Genomic DNA, 21,127 nt, shown 5'->3' with positions numbered 1-21,127 from the left:
GAGGTAGTATCCCTTGGATAAAGGGTAAACAGTGGATATATTATATATGGATTCCCCGAAGAAATACAATCAAAAGTTACTGCAGAAAATAGTGTTGATGGAAGATTCGCTGGCTATTGGGAGGCACAGAGTATAAAATGAGTCATTTTCTGGTTTAAGAGCTGCAGTGAATGGTGTGCCACAGGAATTAGTGCCAGGTCCCCAATTTTTTACAATTGTAGTTTGTTCAGGGTTTGGTGAGGGTGAGGTAGGGGGTGGGTAGACAGTTAAACCCTCCTCATGTTATTTGCAAGCAAAACAGAAATAATGCCATATTTTCTGATCTTCCAACTGAACTTTTTTTTTTTAAGAAGAACAAATCTAAACCTCACCTTGACCTGGTCTCCATTGCGTTTCCTTTATTAGAATTTTCACACATATGTCTATCGCTGATTAGAACATCAATCCAGCTAAAAATTTGGATGGCGTAGTCAACAACGACAAAAGGTTACAGAAAGGTTGAGAAGTTTAAGAAGAGAGATTACCTGTTCCGGTCACATTGGAGTTCATTACTGACACAAAACTACGGCAAGAGCAGAAAATCATTTGGACAAAGTTGAGCAAGAAATGCTTGAAAAGATGGATATGAATTTGATATCCATCATGAACTTTAGAGACAATAGGAAAGTCGGAGATTGAGTGGTCATTTGTGAGGACATAAGATCAAAGGGTCTGTGTCTTTGAGCACAGGAGACATGGTATTTGATTGCTAACTCAGGCGCCAGGAAGGGAAGCTATATGGTCAGCAGTTTAGTGGAGACAGGGCCAATGGAGCTGAAGGTGGAACTAAAGGAGAAACAGAGTTTGGGAAAGTTAGGGACAGGCAGAGGTGAACCAGAAACAAAATGGGAGTATGCCTCCACACAGGAATGAAGTAGCCATGGGACAAAACAGAAGAAAGACAGGTAAGAAGTACTATCAGACTCAGAGAAATTCATGATTCTTCATATTTACTACTGGAGATGGGAGCGTGGAAACAAAGAGCAGGTCAAGAAGATAAGAAAAATAGGGTTACTTTTGCATTCATGTTCTTGAAACAATAAATAAAATAAAGTTAAATATTACCTTATTAGGACTGTTTGTGGAGAGATTTTGTTCTCCTCCATGGTCATTCCCATTTTCGTGATCTTCATTCAGATGATTTTCAGTTTCCTCTTCCTCTTGATGTTGTCCATTTGCTCTTGCCTGATCCACTATATGACCTTCTCTCTCTTCCTCACCCCACTCACGATGATGCTCCTGTCCTTCATTTTCATCCTGGTCCACATCTAAATGCCCTGGCAGTGGATTCCTGTGCCAGTTTTCATGTTGAGGATATCGCTTCTCTGGTTCTTCTTCATTATCTTCTCTTGTTTTAGAGATCTCATTCTCTTCTATCATTGGCTTAACATGTGACAGGCCACCTTCTCTCTGAAAGACATACATGTGTAACTTTATTTATTCATTGCACTGGCTCTAGTCTACTGCCCCTGTTTACAAACCTAGCATAATCTGTTGAAGTTCACAATCACAGAAGCATAGATCACCAAATCAAATTCCCCATTTGCCCATTAAATCTGCACTGACTATCCGTTTACAGCAAAGTTCTCTCCGTCACCGGGAGAGTGTGAAAACTCCACACAGAAAGTACCCAATGTCAGAACTAAACACCAGTCTCCAGTGCTGCAAGGCAGCAACCTCACTGACTGCGTCACCCCGCTTCTCTTCATTGTAAGCAGCTTTCATACTACTAAACTCCAGGGAATACAGATCTAATTTCCGAAGTTGATTAGGATAACGCTCTCATCTCCAAATTAGACTGCTAAACCTCTTTTTGACTACTACTATTGCAGTATATTCTTTCCTAAATAAGAACTCAAAACTATGCCCAGTAATCCAGGCCTCCAATATGAAGTACAACAGTCACAGTACTTCCCTACTTTCAAACCTCAACTGTCTTGCAATAAAGACAAATATGCTATCTGCCTTCCTGCCAGATAACTTCATGTAACTCATGCACAAGAAACCCAAGATGTCTCTATGATTAGGTCAACTGAATTTTTTAAAAATCATTTTTATAGTAGTTTGCCTTTTGATTCCTCTTACAGAAGTGTATCATCTTACACTTTTCCACTTTAAACTCCATGTGCCAAGTTTACACCCACTTAAACATCCTAATTATCCTGTTACAGAGTCCAAACATTCTGACTGCTGCAGCCCTCCCTTGGTGTTATTGCCAAATGTGGATCCCATATCCTCTGTCCTTCCTCCATGTCAATATTTAGAATAGTAAATAATTGGGGGTCAAGAACTAACCCTTAGGACTCTTCAGAAGTTATATCCTCCCAGCCAAAAAAGTGACTGGTTTAATCTAATTCCGTCTGATGCCAAGAAAAATTCCTCAAATATTGGAGAACCCTTGACCTTGAATTTCTAACATGCATGCAATATTTTTGTGTATGATGTGATTGATATTCTTTGTTAGACCGTTTGTTAAATGAAATCAAATTATAACAGCTATAAGAACAATATATGCTGAGAATGGTCTTCAGAACAAACAGCATCAATGACAGAGAAATTGTTTCTCTCTGTCTCGGTACAGTTTGATTTGCTAAATATTGCCAGCATTTCCTATTTTATTTCAGGTTTATCTCATCTGCAGTATTTTGCTTTTGAAGATCAAGACTTTATTCCCTGGAGCGTAGAAGAATGAGGGGAGATTTGATAGAGGTATATAAAATTATGATGGGTATTGATAGAGTGAATGCAAGCAGGCTTTTTCCACTGAGGCTAGGGGAGAAAAAAACCAGAGGACATGGGTGAAGAGTGAAGGGAGAAAAGTTTAAAGGGAACATTGTGGGGGGGCTTCTTCACACAGAGAGTGGTGAGAGTGTGGAATGAGCTGCCAGATGAAGTGGTAAATGTGGGCTCACTTTTAACATTTAAGAAAAACTTGGACAGGTACATGGATGAGAGGTGTATGGAGGGATATGGTCCAGGTGCAGGTCAGTGGGACTCGGCAGAAAAATGGTTCGGCACAGCCAAGAAGGGCCAAAAGGCCTGTTCCTGTGCTGTAATGTTCTATGGTTCTAAGAACTTCATATTTTCAGAATCAGAATCAGGTTTAATATCACTGGTATATGAAGTTTGCTGTTTTGTGGCAGCAGTACGTTGCTATACATAATAATAATAATGGGAAAGAAGGAGGGAAGGAGGGAGGGAGGAAGGAAGGAAGGAAGAGAAAGAAAGAAAGAAATAGAAGTAGGGATCTATCACACCAGACAAGACCCAAGATGCACACTGTGCAAAGAATCTGCTGAAACCATCCCAGCACATAGTAGCAGGGTGCAAGATGCAGACAGGGACAACATACAGTGAACAGCACAACTAAGTTGCAGGACTTGTGTATGGGAACATATGTGCTGCATATGGATTGTTAACATCTGCGTATGCTAAGCCCAAATGGAGACAGTAGTAGAGAATGACAGAGCTAAGATCCTATGGGACTTCCAAATACAGGCTGATAAGCAGGTGCTGGCCAACCAAACAGACATAGTAATAATGGACAAGGAATAGAGAGAAGAAAGCAATAGTAATAGATGTGGCAATCCCAAATGGCAGTAACATCAGGAAGAAAGAACATGAGAAGCTGGAGAAATACCAGGGCTTGAAAGAGCAGCAAGAATGAATGTGGAAGGTTAAAGCCAGGGTAAATTGGCAGTGATAGGAGCACTTGCAGCTGTGACAGGTGGACTGGGAGAGTGGCTCCAACAAATCCCGGGAACAACACCTGAGATCTCAGTCCAGAAGTCTCATGGCATAGGGGAAAAAGCTGCTCGAGAAAAATTTAGTGTGCGTCTTCGGTCTCCCATACCTCTTCCTTAATGGTAGCAGTGAGAAGCGGGCATGTCATGGTTGATGGTGCTCCATCATGATGGATGCCAGCTTGTCGAGGCAACACCTTTTGAAGGTGTCCTCAGTGCTGGGGCTGCTGATACCATGATAGTGCAGACAACCTCCTGCAGCTTATTCTGATCCAGTGCAGAGGCCCCTCCTTACCAGATGGCGATGCAACTAATTAGAATGCTCTCCACGGTACATCTGTAAAAATTTGTGAGTGTCTACGGTGACATTCCAATCCTCCTCAAACTCCTAATGAAATATAGTCGATATTGTGCCTTCATTGTAATTGCAACAATATGTTGGGCCCAGGATGGATCTTCACAGATGTTGGCACCCAGGAACTTGAAACTGCTCATCCTTTCCACTGCTGATTCCTTGATGAGGACTGGTGCATTTTCCCTTGATTTCACCTTCCTGAAGTCCACAGTCAATTTCCTGGTCTTACTGACACTGAATGCAAGGTTGTTTCTGTAACACCATTCAATCAGCTAATCTATCTTGTTCCTGTATACCTTCTCGTCACTGTCTGAAATTCTGCCAACTGTGTTGTAAGCAAATTTATAGATGGCATTTGAGCTATGCCCAGCCATACAATGGTGGCTGTAGAAAGAGCAGAACAGTGGGCTAAGATCGCAACTTTGAGGTGTGCTAGTGTTGATTGTCAGAGAGGAGATATTATTTCTGATCTGCGCAGACTGTGGTGTCCCAGTGAGGAAGCCAAGGATTCAGTTGCAGAGGAAGGTACAGAGGCCCAGGTTTTGGTGCTTGTTGATTAGTACTGAGGGTATAATGGTGTTGAACGTTGAGCTGTAATCAAATAACAGTAGACTGAAATAGGTATTGCTATTGTCCGAGTTATTCAAAGCCAAGTGGAGAACCAGTGAGATTGCATCCACTGTAGACCGACTGTGGCAATAGTCAAATCGTAGTGGGTCCATGTCCTTGCTTAGGTAGGAGTTGATTCTGGCCATGACCAGTCTCTCAAAGCACTTCATTACAGTGGATGTGAGTCCCACTGGGACGCAGTCATTGAGGCAGCTCTCCCTGATCTTCTTGGGCATTGGTATGGTTGTCACCCTTATGAAGCAGATGGAAACTCTGACTGCAGCAGTGAGAGAACACTCCCACCAGTTGGTTGGCACAGGTTTTCAATATCCTACCAGGTACACCATCAGGGCCTGATGCTTTGTGAGGGTTCACCCTCTTAAAAGATGCTCTCGTCAGCCTCCGAGACAGAGGTCACAGGGTCACCAGATGCTGCAGGTGTAGCTTTATCCTCTGTTTCAAAGTGAGCATAAAAGGCGTTGAGCTCATCTGGGAGTCAAGCATCACAGCCATTCATGATGTTAACTTTCACCCTGCCGGTGCTGATGAGTATTTTTTTCGCACTTAAAATAGCCTTCTGTAGGTTGTACCTGGATTTCTTATATAGTTCTGGATCACCGATCTTGATTGCCACGATCTAGCCCTCAGCAGACTATGAATGAATCTCCTGGTTTATCCACAGCTTTTCGTTTGGATATGTCCACTATGTTCTCGAAGGCACACACTGATCGAGAGAAGTCTTCATGAAGTTGGTGACAACTACAGCATATTCATTCAGACTCGAAAATGAATTGCTGAATATTGTCCAGTGCACTGACTCAAAGCTGTCCTGTAGGCACTGCTTCGCCTCCCTTGATTATACCTTCTTGGTCCTCACCGACAGCGCTGCGGTCCTTATCTCTGCCTATACGCTGGGAGGAGAAGTACAACCAGGTGATCAGACTTTCCAAAGTACTGTCTAGGCATGGGATGGCACAGTGTGCATTCTTGATGGTGGTATAACAATGCAGCTCACCCAAAATGTTGGAAGAACTCAGTAGATCAGGCAGTATCTATGGAAAAAAATAAAGTCGACATTTCGGGCCAAGACCCTTCTTCAGGACCGGAAAGAGATGGAGGGAAGGAGGATAGCAAGAAGCTAGCAGGATAGGAAATATAAAGGGTTGGAGATGAAGGAATCTAATAGAAGAGGAGCATGGACAAGAGGAAACGGGAAGAGGGGACCCTGTGGGAGGTGATAGGCAGGTTCAAAATTCAAAGTAATTGTTTTTATCGAAGTACATATATGTCACCGTATACAACTCTTGAGATTTTCCTGTGAGCATACTCAACAGGTCTATAGAATAATAACTTTAATAGAATCAATGAAAGAGTGCCCAACTAAGAGTGTAGAAATCAACAAACTGTGTTAATGTAAAAAGAAGAAACAACAATAATAAATACATAAGAAATAAATATTGAGAACATGAGACGACGAGCCCTTGAAAGTGAGTCCATTGATTGTGGGAACATTTCAATGATGGGGCAAGTGAGGCTGGGTGAAGTTATCTGCCTTGGTCAACAGCCTGATGGTTGAGGGGTAGGTAATAATTCTTCCTGAACCTGGTGGTGTGGGTCCTGAGGCTCATGTACCCTCTTATTGATGGCAGCAGTGAGAAGAGAGCATGTCCTGGGTGGTGGGTGTCCCAGATGATGGTGAGAAGAGGTCAGAGACCAGAGTGGGAAATAGGAAAAGAGCGGAGGAAGGAGGGAATTTTTTTTTTTTTTTTTTTTTTTACAAGGGAGAAATTGATATCCATGTCATCCTCCACCCTGAGGGTGTCCTCATCTTGGCACAACAGAAGGTCATGGACGACAAGTCAGAATGGGAATCGGAATTAAACTGTTTGGCCACCAAAAAGTTCTGCTTGTGGTGGATGAAGCAGAGGTGCTTGACAAAGCAGTCCCCCAATTTATGACAGGTCTCACAAATGTAAAGGAAATTGCATCGGGATCACCGGATACAATAGACAACCCCAGTAGATTCACAGGTGAAGTGTTGCCTCAGCGGGAAGGACTGTTTAGGGCCCTGAATGGAGGTGAGGGATGAGGTGAATAGGCAGGTGTGGCACTTTGGCTACTAGTATGGATAACTGCCGGGAGGGAGATTAGTGGGGAGGGATGAATGGATAAGGGAATCACAGATGGCAAGATCCCTGTGTAAACCAAAGGGTGGGGAAGGTGGTAAGATCCCTCTGCAGGTGACAGAGGTAGCTCAGACCTTATAAAGGCTCACTGAAGAACGTTTGTATAACACAACTCTTCAGGTACCTAAGAATTTCTTTTCCCTGACATCTTAATCTGATCTTAATAAATTTATAACACCTTACTGCATAATGACTAAAGAACACGCAGCAGTTTCTTAGCTTAGCTTAGGTTATAAAAGATGAACATGGAACATTGTTCTTGGTCTGTCTGTCTGTCTAGGTACCATATCAGATGCGGACGTTGGTGACCATGGTTTTCCTATAAATCTATCCCTCGTTCCTTGGATGACTTCCATTTCCTCGATGTGTAGCCACCTGGATAGGCTTTTGATGTATATAAGCCAAGGTCTTCCTCTAGGTTTGCTCCTCACGATCTTTTCAGAGAGTATGAGTTTTTCTAGTTCATCTTTCCGCATGATGTGTCCTAGGAATCTGAGTTGTCTTTCTCTTATTGTTGGTATGAGTGATTGAACTGCTTGGGCTCTTCTGAGAACTTCTTCATTTGATATGTGTGTGGTCCATGATATTTTTAACATTCTCCTGTAGAAGCATAATTCAGCCACTTCTAGTCTTTTTTCCATTGCTGGGGAAACGGTCCAGCATTCACTTCCATAAGTCAGGATAGAATAAATGTAGCACTGCAGTATTCTGTTTTTAGTGTACATGCTCATCTTTCTGACTGTTAATAGGGTCTTCATTTTTTGGGAAGCTTCTTTCGCCATTGCTATTCTGTATTTGATATCTGTGTCGCACCTGCCATCACTTGTTATTAGGCTGCCAAGATATCTGAATTTGTTGACTTGTTTGATGTTGTATTTCCGATCTTGATCACACATTGTGGGACGTTTGTCTTTCTGGAGATGACCATGCTTTCTGTCTTCTTGCTGTTGATTGAGAGGCCTCTGCGATTACTTTCTGCTGCCACTGTTGAGTAGTTCTTGAAGTTTTGTTTCTGAGTCAGCTATTAGTACGATGTCATCAGCATATCTGATGTTATTTATATTATGGCCTTGGTATTTTTGACAAATAGAATTTCTACATAATGTGCCTGATCAACGTATTCAAAACATTCAAAAGACTCTTAGATAGGCACATGGATGTAAGATAGATAGAAGGTTATAAGGAAAGGATTAGACTGATGGTGAAGTATGCTTGATACCGTAGGTCGGCACAGGAGCCCAGGAGTCAGTGCAACACTCTACAGTACTAGTGACCGGATTCAATTCCCACCGCTCTCCATAATGAGTTTGGACATTCTCTCCAAGTCCGCATGGGTTTCCCTCCACATTCCAAAGGCATACATGCTTGTGGATTGATTGAACACATGGATGTGACTGGGCAGCATGGGCTCATCAGACCAGAAGGGTTACCGTGCTGCATCTCTAAAACCAGAGAAAGACCCATACTCTGCTGTACCATTCTATGTTCTACGTTCCAATGCTTCTGAGACATAATTCTGGTACAGGCTCACAAAATAAATGAGAACTGAAATACAGAAAATCTCCATCACCCCATGAAAGAGAATCACAGAAAAGTTTCTATTTAAAATATCACTGGACTGTCTTTCGACCTTCTGTTGCTTGTTTAATATACTTTAACAGATTTTCTTCCTCAGCATCAGGATTTAACATATAACAGTAATCACAGACAAATGTACTCACCGCCTTGGTTACACTTTGACATACCTCAACATGTCTTTCCTCTTCAGCCCTATATGGACCCTGGTCCTGGTCTCCCTGTTGTGATTTCTCTGCATTGAGAGAAGGTGGCCTTTCTTCAGTTTGCCTCAGGCTGGGCATTTTGTTTAGTGTTTCTCGTAGTTGCTTGTATTCTTCTACTTGAGCCTATAATACAAAAAAGCAAATTGTAATGTGGCAATTGCTTATAGAAGCAGTACATTAACAAATCAATGGGATTTCCTCCATTCCTGCAGCCTATAGCTGCAAAAAAAGAGCAATTTTCTCTGAAACTTCAATTCAATTCAGTAAACTGCATTTACTGCTCCCAAAATGGCCTCTTCCGTACTGGACTGGGAAAGACCAAACACAAAGTCGGTGTTGGCATTATGGCCCAACTCCATTTGGCTTTGAAGAATCAGCAGAAGGTCTGGCCACGCACAATTTTATTCAGCATCTCACTTTCACTCTGATTTCCATTGGTTTCCTACACTGTTCCAATGATGCCCGACATTAGTTTGAAAAACAGTTCCCCGCCATTCTGCTGCACGGATTAAAGACTTTCACACTGAATACTATTTCTATTACAAACAAATATTCTACTAAAGATTAGAATTTATGCAGCTTTGTCACACATACATTGAAGCATACAGTCAAGTGTGTCCTTTATGTCAAAGCAGCTCAACCAGGATTGTATTGGGCAGCCCACAAGTGAGGCCACTCAGCCGTGGGTGCCAACGTAGCATGCTCACTGCTCACTAATCCTAGCGGTGCATCTTTGGAACGTAGGATGAAACCTGAGCACTTGGAGGAAAGCCTACAGCAGCCGGAACTGAACCCCCATTCACTATTGCCACTTGTACCTCAGTTTTACTTTTCTTCTTGTTTCATTATTGTCCCATACTTGCACTTTTCATTCTATATCGTTGTACATATTCTCTTACCACTCACTCCTCTTTTTCTTTTGCTCATGCCTCCACACATCTAATGCATCCTTAATCCATTTATGTATTACTTCTCCCTTGGCAGCCCATGCATTCTTCAACTAAAATGCTAAGCAGAATGCTTATAAGAATTTGTTGAGAGGCCCTGAGGGTAGAATATGCTGCAGACTGCTTAATGTATCCATTCTTGTAAATCCTGGCCTTGTAAGTACATTCTTGCACCAAAGTCTTTACTCTGTAGCCTCTAATCATGACAGAGTGCAGACTGCCAAAAGCATGATGGCCAGCTCTTTGAGAGACCGAGGGGAAATGATAGCGTAGCGCCTACTCCAACAAATCAATGCTGCTGCTGGAGACCAAGCACTTGGAGTTACCCTGTATGGCTTGCCCTCTGATCAATCCGAAATGGTCAAAAAAAAAGTATTCGATCCTTTATTAGCAACGAGCAAAACATACAATCTTGAAGCGATGAAACATACGAAACTAAAACTAGCAATATCAAACGTGCTTAAGTGGACTTAAATGAAGTTAAGTAGAGTTAAGTGAATTCAAATGTAATTAACCGAATAACAAAAGATATGACAGTCGACAGTCCCTAGATTCAAACTGCCCAGAACAAAGCATGAATATGCAACTTAACCCTTCAGTTTATCTTGCTCCACCCACATAACTAGCTAGCATAATAAACACGCAGATAGAAAACAGATGCTTCGCTTCGCTCCTACAGGTAGCTTCACTATTGGACTCTTCAACAAGTTAACGAAGGACGTAACCTTTGAATGTCATATGAAGAGCGTTTGATGGCTTTGGGCCTGTATCCACCGGAATTCAGAAGGATGAAGGGTGACCTCATTGAAACCTGTCGACTGGTGAAAGGCTCTGATAGAGTGGATGTGGAGAGGATGTTTTCTTTTGTGGGAGAGTCTAGGACCAGAGGATGCCCCCTCAGAATAGAGGGGCATCCCCTTAGAATGGAGAGGAGGAGGAATTTCTTTAGTCAGAGAGTGATAAATCTGTGGAATTCATTGCCACGGGCAGCTGTGGAGGCCAAGACTGTATGTGCAGTATATTTAAGGCAGAGTTTGATAAGATTCTTGATTGGTCAGGGCATGAGAGGATACAGGGAGAAGGCAGGAGTTTGGGGCTGAGAGGAAAAGTCAGCCAGTTTGAAATGGTGGAGCAGACTCAATGAGCCAAATGGCCTAATTCTGCTCCTATATCTGATAAATGAGGTTAAATAAGATCATGACAGTCGTGCGCTGCAGAGCAAGTGGTAACTGCGCATGCCCAGTTAACTCTATGGATACTCGTGCCTGTGGTACCAGTTTGAACTTGATGATCAAGTAGCAGATAATATATTTTTAAGTAACAATAAAAGTACTGCTCTTTGATATAGAATTTCTCTCTTAATTATTTTTAAATTAAAGATTAACTATTGACATGAAGTATTAACTGACACTGACCATAAATACTGTCTGATTTATTAAGCATTTTATGTTTATATTTGACATGTTCAAAGTATGTTCACAGAACCATACTGTGCAGATAACCATTCAAAGTAGCACTGCTTTTCTCATTAAACCCAACATGAATAGTACGACTTGGTCAGTCCAGCATCAGGGGGCTTTTGAACGTCTTTGTTATGTACCTGGGAACATAGATAACAGGAGTTGTCAGGGAATGGGAGAGGCAAGAGAAGCAGAGTAGGATAATTCCTAGGCAAACTTTAGCCTTGACTGCTTCTGCTAGCAAACCAGTGAAGGAACTGAACAGTGATGGGTAGGGCACAGAGGAGTGCAGTAGAACAGCAGGAAATGGGAGTACAGATCCATAACTCCTTGAAAGTGGCATCACAGGCAAAAAGATCTTTTGACACATTGGCCGACATAAATCAAAGTACGAAGTACAGGAGTTGCTATGTTGAAATTGTATAAGATGTTGGTGAGAAGAAATTTGAAGTATTGTGTGCAGTTCTGGTCAGCTACCTACAGGAAAAATATCAATAAGATTGAGAAAGCACAGAAAAAATTTACAAGGATGTTGTCACGACTTTACCTGAGTTTTTGGGAAAGTTTGAATACGTTAGGACTTTATTTCCTGGAGCGTGGGAGAATGAGCGGAGATTTGATAGAGGTAAACATAATTATGCCAGGTATAGATAGAGTCATAGGGAAGTACAGCACAGAAACAGGCCCTTCAGCCCATCCTCCATGCCAAAACCATTTAAACTGCCTAATCCTATCGATCTGCACCAGAACCATAGCCCTCCATATCCCTATCCAAACTTTTCTTAAACTTTGAAATCGAGCTCACATGCACTTCTGCTGGCAGCTCATTCCACACTCTCATGACCCTCTGAGTGAAGAAGTTTCCCCTCACGTTCCCCTTAAACTTCTCACCTTTCACCCTTAACCCATGACCTCTGGCTGTAGTTCCACCTAACCTCAGTGGAAAAAGCCTGCTTACATTTACTCTATCTATACCCCTCATAATTTTGTAGATCTCTATCAAATCTCCTCTACATTCTAAAGAGTACAGTCCTAACGTGTTCAATCTTTCCTTATAACTTGGGTCGTCCAAACCCGGCAACATCCTTGTATATTTTCTCTGCACTCTTTCAACCTTGCTTACATCTTCTCTGTAGGTAGGTGACCAAAACTGTACATAGTACTCCAACATGGGTAATGCAAACAGATTTTTTCCACTGAGTTAGGATGAAACTAGAACTAGAGGTCACAGGTTAAGACTGAAAGAAATATTTAAGGGGAGCCTGAGGGGAAGTTCTTCACTCAGAGGGTGATGTGGTGTAGAACAAGCTGTCAGGGGAAATGGTGGATGCAGGTTCGATATCAACATTAAGAAAAATTTGGAAAAGTACATGGATGGGAGGGGTATGATGGCTACAGTGCAGGTGCATGTCGATGAGACTAGGCAGAATAGTAGTTTAGCATAGACCAAATGGGCCAAAGGGCCTGTTTCTCTGCTGTGGTACTCTATGACCCAATGTGTGGCTTACAGAAAGATCTTAGAGTGGGATCCAGGAGAGGAATGTGGATCATCAAGCCCTTTCAAAGCTCCAACTAACTGAACATCAGCTCCATGGAGCAACTCTCCCTGTACGTGTTAGGCATAAACTTTAGATAGTTGGCGCACTCAATGTAGGATTTCTGAATCATCTCTCTGCACTATCAGGTGTACTTGTTGGGAGCTCAAGAACAATAATAAATCAAATTCAGCAATGTTTTCAAAAGGAACTAGTGCAAATAAAATGAAGTGACATAATATTATAATATTAACTGAAATTCTGGCAGCAATTCCCTATAAAGCACAAAAAGATTTCACTAATTTCCAATCAGCAAGCAGGCAACTGCAAAAGCAATAACTTCATTACCAGAACAGAGAACATACTGTCGTCTGTCTAGATGTACGGATCTTCAAATAGTTTCTCCAAGTGATTTCATCTGGCTACATATAGGTAATTTGCAAATTACATTTTACATTTTGTAGCCAGTAAAATATACAGAACTGAATGGAATCTAATTTTCCATCTGCAAAAATTATGTTTTCATGTCATTGAAATGGTAATATTTAATGAATTCACACCTGGGCAACTGAGAGGGAATTCTTGTGGTCTTCTAAAGTCACCTGGAGCTGATCATGTTGCAACAATAAGTTCTTGTGTAATTGCTGCAATAACAACAATAGTTGAAAGTTATCAAGAAGAATAACTGTAAGAATTTGTCTTATCTTTTTCATATATTTTTGACTATATTTAGTATAAGGCAAAGGGTAACTCAGAGCTAGAAACTTTCTACTTCTTATCTAAGCAACAGATAGGAGTCCCTTCCAATGGCTTCACAATGCTAGTTCTAAATTTAAAATAAGAAACTGAAGTTTCCATTTTTTTGCACACAGTTGTTAATTTTGCAGTTAAATTGTCTGTCAGGTAGAAGACATATAGTTTAATCTCACTGCTTAACCAAGGATAACCTTCAGATGCCGAAGTATTTTCTCCGTAAAATATTTTCAATTTTATAAGAATGTTTTCCATTTATAGAAGATAGGAGTGAGGCCAGGTGATCCTCTTTAAAGGAAGAGGCATGGAGTGGGTACTTTGTTGAAAAAGAAATCAACCTAACATTGATATCAAATCCCCCACACCTTTTAACAACCAAAATTACATCCAAAAGCCTAGACTTGTTACTATTGCTACTTGTAATAATTTTTTCATGTTATAGTTTGCCAATTAAATATAATGCAGACAATATGAAGAGTTTAGTTTTGCAGTGAAGGCTGACGTGCACACTAAAGGGCACAACGGGTACAAGAACAGAGAGATTGAAGGCGATATTGGGATAGCTCACAGAAAATGACAGGGCAGGCAGAAAAAGTGATTTAAAATGTATTTGGGGTTCTTGACTTAATAAGACGAATAACATGAATATTAAAATCATTATGAACCTTTATAAATTACTACTTTGGCAACAGGTGGGGTGTCTAGACCAGTACTGGGTACTGTGCTTACAAAAACTGTAAAGGAACAGATAGAATTTGGAAGTGATTTACTGAAAAACATACAACAGAGAATACTACAGCACAGTATAGGCCCTTTGGACCACAATGTTGTGCCAACTTTTTAACCTATTTGAAGATCAATCTAACTCTTCCCACCTACATAGCCCGGCAGTTTTTGATAGTCCATGTGCCTATCTAATATAGATCATAGAACAAGATTCCAGCAATGAGCCTTGTGCTCTATATAAATACACACACACACACACACACACACACACATATGGGGTGATTGATAAGTCCGTGGCCTAAGGTAGAAGGAGTCCATTTTAGAAAACCTAGCCATTATTTTTCAACATAGCCCCCTCCTACATTTACACACTTAGTCCAGCGGTCGTGGAGCATACGGATCCCTTCTTTATGGAAGTCAGTGTCTTGGACCTCCAGAAAGTGGTCCACAGCAGAGGTGATTGATAAGTTTGTGGCCTATGGTAGAAGGAGATATACAGCTCTCGTTACATGCAGGTGCAGTTCAACTCTTTGAGTGATTATGCAGAAAGTTTGAAGTTAATAACTCATCTCCTTTTACTTTAGGCCATGAATTTATCAACCACCCCTGCTGTGGGCCACTTTCTGGAGGGTCAAGACACTGACTTCTACAAAGAAGGGATCCATATGCTCCACGACCGCTGGACTAAGTGTGTAAATGTAGGAGGGGACTATGTTGAAAAATAAATGTGCTAGATTTCTAAAATTGACTCCTTATACCTTAGGCCACAAACTTATCAATCACCCCTTGTATGGACTCTATAATCAAACTGCAGTTGCTCCCCTTGGAATAGACAGGGTTGGGAGGGAACTTGATGGAAGTGTTTAAAATCATGAATAGTACAGATAAATTTGAAAGGAAGTGATGGCTCTCATTGGGAGAAAATAAACTTGATGAGCAATAGAAAGAAATGTGACTTGGTTACATGATGAAATGGCAGAGCAGGCTCGTTGGGCCAAATGGCCTAATTCTGCTCCTCCATCTTATGGTCTTAAGCAGTAGGTGGTTTGGTTCTGGGTGTGCTGCCTGAACACTGGTGGAGACAGATTCAACTACAACTTTCAAAATGAAGCTGGATAAATACCTCAATGGAAAGAATTTGCAGGGCTACAGCGAGAGGGCAGGGAAGCAGGGCTAGACAGAATGTCTTACATAGACCAAGTATATACTCAATGGGCCATAAGGCCTCTTCTGTGCTGTAATCATTCTGTGATTCTGTTGACCACTTTATAAATCCACTTGGCTTGTTATTGCTCAAACTATATCAAAAGAAGCATGTATGTAATTAGAAAAACTATGTAACTAAAGCTTGATCTTACCCTCACATCCTGAAGCTGAACATGAACGTCTTGATGGGCCTTCCGCAACTTTTTGTTCTCATCGAGTAGGTTGTAAATATTTTCTGTGAACAAAAGTACTGTAAATTCCACTTTACTAATCCAACCAAATAAACATAATAAAGCTGAATGTAGCTTTCAATTTTTCTGGAAATTTGTTTATTTCAAACCTTGCTCTCCAAACTAAGTAACAAAGAACATAATGAGTTGAACAATACTTGATCCTGCTTTTATTTATTCAAAAGGGCTTTAGCAAGATGCCTTGGCAAGTACCTGTGGGATTATTCAAGCCATCCATTTGGTGAATTTCAACCTGATATTTCAATGAAACCACACTTTGAAAAATATCCAAGTCAAGTATCTTGGATTATTGAGCATAATTCCAAAGATTGTGGGCATTTTGTGACCTGCAGCCATTGGGCTTCTGGACCACTGCAGCACTGAACAGGTTCCGTGGCTGTGGACTCACTTTTGGGACTGTGGTTCATGTTCTGTATGTCGTTTTTCACTTGTTTATGATTTGTTCTTATTTTTTAGCACATTGGGTGTTTGTTGTGTGGGTTTTTCTGTGAGTTCTGCTGTGTTTCTTTGTTTTCTGGCTGCCTGCAAGAAGACAAATCTCAAGGTTGTAGACAGCATACATAATTCGATAATAAATGTACTTTGAACTTTGGATGAGCAATTTACCCTACCCACACATGATACAGCAAAATGCTCTTCCTCAATGGGTACTTCATCAAAAAATCACAGGAAGCAGAGTAAAGCATCATATTCGCAAGACTAAACAATAATTTGTAATTATAAAATATATATATATGAATTCAGGCAGTGTCTAGAGAGAAGAGGCTAGGCTGATATTTAAGATACCATTGGCTAGAAGTGGGACGGCACTGAGTAGATGATTGATGGTCGGTGTCGGCCAAAGCTACAGAGCAGCTGCAATTAGGCAGAGAGGCCAAAGTTCAAAGCAAATTTATTATTAAAGTACATACATGTAACAATATACTAACCTAAGATTAATTTTCTTGTGGGCATTAACAGTAATTATATAAAAACACAACATAGTCAGTGAAAAACCACTAAGACAAACAACCAATGTACAAAAGACAACAAACTGTGCAAATATGAAACGAAAGAATAAACAAAATGATAACAATAAATAAGCAAGAAATATCAAGAACATATGTTGTAAAATCCCTGAAAGTGAGTCCAATGATTGCAGAACGATTTCAGTTTTGGGATGAGTGAAGTTATCCCCTCTGCTTCAACAGTCTTATGGTCGAGTGGAAATAAATGTTTCTGAACCTTGAGGTGTATGGTCTGAGGCTCCTCTACCTCCTTCCTGATGGCAGAAGTGAGAAGTGAGCATGGCCTAGATGATGGGAGCCCTTGATAATGGATGCTACTTTCCTGCAACATTGCTCCTTGAAGAGGTGCTCAATGGTGGGGAAGGCTTTACTCGTGATGGACTTGGTTATATCCACTATTTTTTGTAGCTTTTCCATTCAAGGACATTGGTGTTTCAATACCAGGCCGTGATGCAACCAACCAGTATGCTCTCCACCATGCATCTATAGAAGTTTGTCTGAGTTTTAGATGACATGCCGAACCTTCGCAGACTTCTAAGAAAGTAGAAGTACTGTTGTGCATTCTTTGTAATGGCACCAAAGTGCTGGACCCAGGACAGGTCTCCAAAGTTGCTAACCCTCTCCAACTCTGACCACTGTTGAGGACTGGCTCATGAACCTCCCATTTCCTCCTCCTGCAGTCAATAATCATCTCTTTTGTTTTGCTGACAGTGAGTGAGAGGTTGTTGCTTTAGCACCATTCAGTCAGACTTTCAATCATCCTCCTCTATGCTGATTCGTCACTGTCTTTAATTTGGCCAACAACAGTGATGTCATCACCAAACGTAAATGTGGCACTGGAGCTGTACTTAGCCTCATAGTCATAAACATAAAGAAAGAGAAGGGGGCAAAGGACATTCTTGTGGCACGCCTGGGCTGATAGTGATTGTGGAGGAGATGTCGCCCATCCAAACAGACTAGGATCTGCAAGTGAGGAAATCGAGGATCCACACAAAATGCCGGAGGAACTCAGCAGGTCAGGCAGCACCTATGGAAAAAAGTACAGTCGACATTTCGGGCCGAAACCCTTTGGCAGATTTTGAGGCCAAGGACTAATTGAGTAGTTTCGAGGGGGATGATAGTGTTGCATGAAGAGCTGTAATCAATGAAGAGCATCCTGATGAATGCATCTTCACTCTCCAGGTGCTCCAGGGTTGAGTGAAGAGCCAATGAAATGACATCTGCTGTTGACCTGTTGTGATGATAGACAAATAGGAGTGGATCTAATCATGCCACATTTAAGGCAGATGGGCTAAACAAGAGCTCAGGGCCTTGATCCAACCCCATGCCACAAGTAGCCAATGTTTTTATTAAATTAAACTCAGCTGAGGATGCTTTAAATTACACAAGTTTCTGAATTTTAGCATGAAGTTAAACTGTTTACAATATAGGTAATAAATATTAATTATTGGTCCAATTTCTATTGTTAGGCAAACATAACACAATGGACTCACTATCATTAAGTGTGCAAAGTACAAGGCATATACAGTCAGAGGCCACTTTATTATAAGTACCCAATAAGATGGCCGCTGAATGTACATTCACGGTCTTCTGCTGCTGTAGGCCATCCACTTTAAATTTTGACATGTGCTCTTCTGCATGCCACTTTTGTAATGTGTGGTTGAGTTACCGTCGCCTTCCTGTCACCTTGAACCTGTCTGGTCATTCTCCTCTGACCTCTCACATTTACAAGGCACATGCAGATTTTTTTTTGTTTTTATGCACCATTCTCTGTAAACTCTAGAGACTGTTGTGCATGAAAATACCAGGAGATCAGCTGTCTCTGAGATCCTCAAACCATTCCATCTGCACCAACAATCATTCCACAGTCAGTCACTGATATCGCATTTCCTCCCCATTCTCTTGTTTAGTCTGAAAAACAAATGAACCTTTTGACTATGTCTGCATGCTTTTATGCATTGAGTTGCCGCCATATGATTGGCTAATTGGATATTTGCATTAATGAGCAGGTGTACAATTAAACCTGAAATCGTGGCCACTGAATATAGGTAATAAGTATTGGTTATTTGGTCCAATTCCTTTCATTAGGCAAATAAGCTGCACTGGACACATTATCATTAAGTGTGCAAAGCGTTAGTAACTTCTAAAAATCAGGCACAAATTGAGTAACAGCGGAGCAACAGGTTAAGCAACATCTGTGTGGGGAAAGGAATTATATCTTTCCGGTTTGAAACACTGTTTCAGAATTCTGATGCAAGGTTGTGACCCAAATCGTTGGCTGCACCTTTAACCACAAGGGCTGCTCAATCTATTGAGTAGCTCCAGTAATTAATTTTTGCTTCAGAATCCAATAAATGCAGATTCTTGAATCTCCATGCACAGATGTTTTTTTTCTAATCCAATTTCTAAACACATCATTGTTTCAAAATTAAGTCTTGGATATTAATAATCACCGGTAAAGGCAGGAGATAGGCGAGTTGGCAACTGGAATGAAGGAAAAATAAGCAAATAACTCAAACTGAAAAAGCTTAGATTAAAAACATTGGGATTCAAATTAAACTATAATGGGCTCAGCCTAAGAGTTTCAGTCGCCTTCGGAGGGCCGAGATTTTGTTGCTCTGGAGACAGGCAGATCAAAGGTCGGTGTCACGGCAGGAGATCGGTGTGTCGTCAGGGGAGTCGGAAGATCTCAATGTCCAGAGTCCCGAGATCATTGGGCACAGAGCTCGGAAAAAAACGACACAACGGACTTTTAACATCGTAAACCAGTGAGTTGTTTGTTATGTCTCCCCTCTTGCTGTGAAACGGGGACACCTCTTTCTCCCTTATTAGGGAGAGAGAAAGCCTGTGGTATATCAAATACAAGGTGAACAAGTAGTCTTTGGGGTAACTGCAAGTCTGTGTCTTTCTTGTTGCTTTGCTCACACTTGAGTGCTTGGTGGTGGGTGCCAAAACTTCTTCTTTGCCAGTGGGGAGAGGGGGGATTGTTGCTTGCTGCTGGTTATGCACGAGAGGAAGGGGAGCTGGGAGGGGGACTTTGGGGTTCTAACATTAAGCTGTCATTCATTCTTTGGGGGCACTCCTCTGTTTTTGTGGATGGTGGAAAGAAAAAGAATTTCAGGATGTATATTGTATATATTTCTCTGGCATTAAATGTACCTTTGAAACCTTTGAATGGCACTACTAGTGTAATATTTTTGCCATGACATTGTTGGAGCTAGGTACCCCCACGTCATAATAGAAGTGAACTTTGATGGCATCTACAATGAATTAAAAATCTTTCTATCACATGACTTCCCATGTGATGAAGGCAAAGTTTACTCCACAGACACTAAACTCCCATTATTACCTTTCAGTTTAGCAACTTCCTGTTCCTTTGATTGCTGCAGATTCAGATATCGCCGATTGTGCTCGTTCATTGCTCGACCATGGTCCTCTCCAAGCCTTATATGTTCCCCATGTAGTTCAGCAAACTGTTTCCTCAGATCTTCATGCTGACTCTGTACATGCAAATTTAGCAAGTAGTTTAGAAAGACACCCACAGAAGCTCAGCAGACCTGGTAGAATTCTGCGAAGGTCCAGCTGGAAAATGGCAGTGACTCATTTGAGCCTAGAGCACTCTGGAAAATAAGACCATCCAGAATGCCTATAAATGAGACAGACTCCTCTCAGCTTTACTTATGCAAAGAATACTCCCTTACCTTAAAATCCTCACTTCACTAGACCTTTGGGGCCTGCGAGTACTGGAACCCAGTGTATGATATGCAAAGTGGGATTAGGGGATCTGAAAGAGCTATTGCCTTATGCCTTCCTAATTACTGTCAATAAAACTGAATTTCAGAAATTTATTTTAAATAATATCGCCAACATTATTGTTATCAGTGTAAAAAGCATTGTATTCTGTACCTCCACATTAAAATAAGTGACAGGCCTGCTGGGAAAATCTTGATGACCCAAGTTCAAACCACCTAGCTTTACCTCAGAATCTTCAATTTTTATATTTGTCAAGTCTATCACTTGACAGATTCTGACCTTCATGGTTAATTACAACAAGGAAATTCAACTGCAATTGTACCTTTTTCTCAACAGAGCTTGGAAAGTTTAATTCCCTTAAAACTCAGTTAAATGCAACATTTTATTTGTTGTGTACAGTTCAAGAATAGTTCTACAATCTAGACTATGACAGCACTTTCCTCTATTACACTTCTATATCACAGGATGCTTGCAAAACTATTATAAACTTCTGAAATCACGGATATAAATTCTTATCTAGGAATGTGCAGTCTACAGAAATATTTCTAACTTCATCCATGCAACTACAGTAACAGCTGTACTATCCAGCATCTGTGGGAAATGGGTGAGTGCCAGTTATTCAAGAGTAAAATATCTTGTAATGTACTCTATAATATTAAAGGTCATATAATAATAATGACATACAGTTTTCTTCAGCGCTCTCTAGATTTGTAAACCTTTATTGCAGTGTAGCTGTGAGGTGCAATACAAAAAAACAGCAATTTAAATTTAAATTT

At 41.0% G+C, this 21,127-nt stretch overlaps 1 protein-coding gene across 2 annotated transcripts in view; it reads right to left on the bottom strand.

The window, feature by feature from the left end:
* The window catches only part of golim4a (golgi integral membrane protein 4a), a 108,765-nt gene that overhangs the window by 46,783 nt on the left and 40,855 nt on the right, over positions 1–21,127 (bottom strand). For both annotated transcript variants that reach the window (XM_063045825.1, XM_063045826.1), the window contains exons 5-9: positions 19,948–20,098; positions 15,493–15,575; positions 13,216–13,299; positions 8,678–8,836; positions 1,105–1,449 (exon numbers count right to left, since the gene is read on the bottom strand). In XM_063045825.1, the coding sequence (XP_062901895.1) occupies positions 1,105–1,449; positions 8,678–8,836; positions 13,216–13,299; positions 15,493–15,575; positions 19,948–20,098 (822 nt within the window). The remainder of the gene's footprint in view (positions 1–1,104; positions 1,450–8,677; positions 8,837–13,215; positions 13,300–15,492; positions 15,576–19,947; positions 20,099–21,127) is intronic.

The sequence above is a fragment of the Mobula hypostoma genome, chromosome 4 (assembly GCF_963921235.1).
Source record: "Mobula hypostoma chromosome 4, sMobHyp1.1, whole genome shotgun sequence".
NCBI classification, from domain to species: Eukaryota; Metazoa; Chordata; class Chondrichthyes; order Myliobatiformes; family Myliobatidae; genus Mobula; species Mobula hypostoma.
The sequence above is the reverse complement of the archived record's forward strand: the minus strand, read 5'-3'. Positions and strand labels throughout refer to the sequence as shown.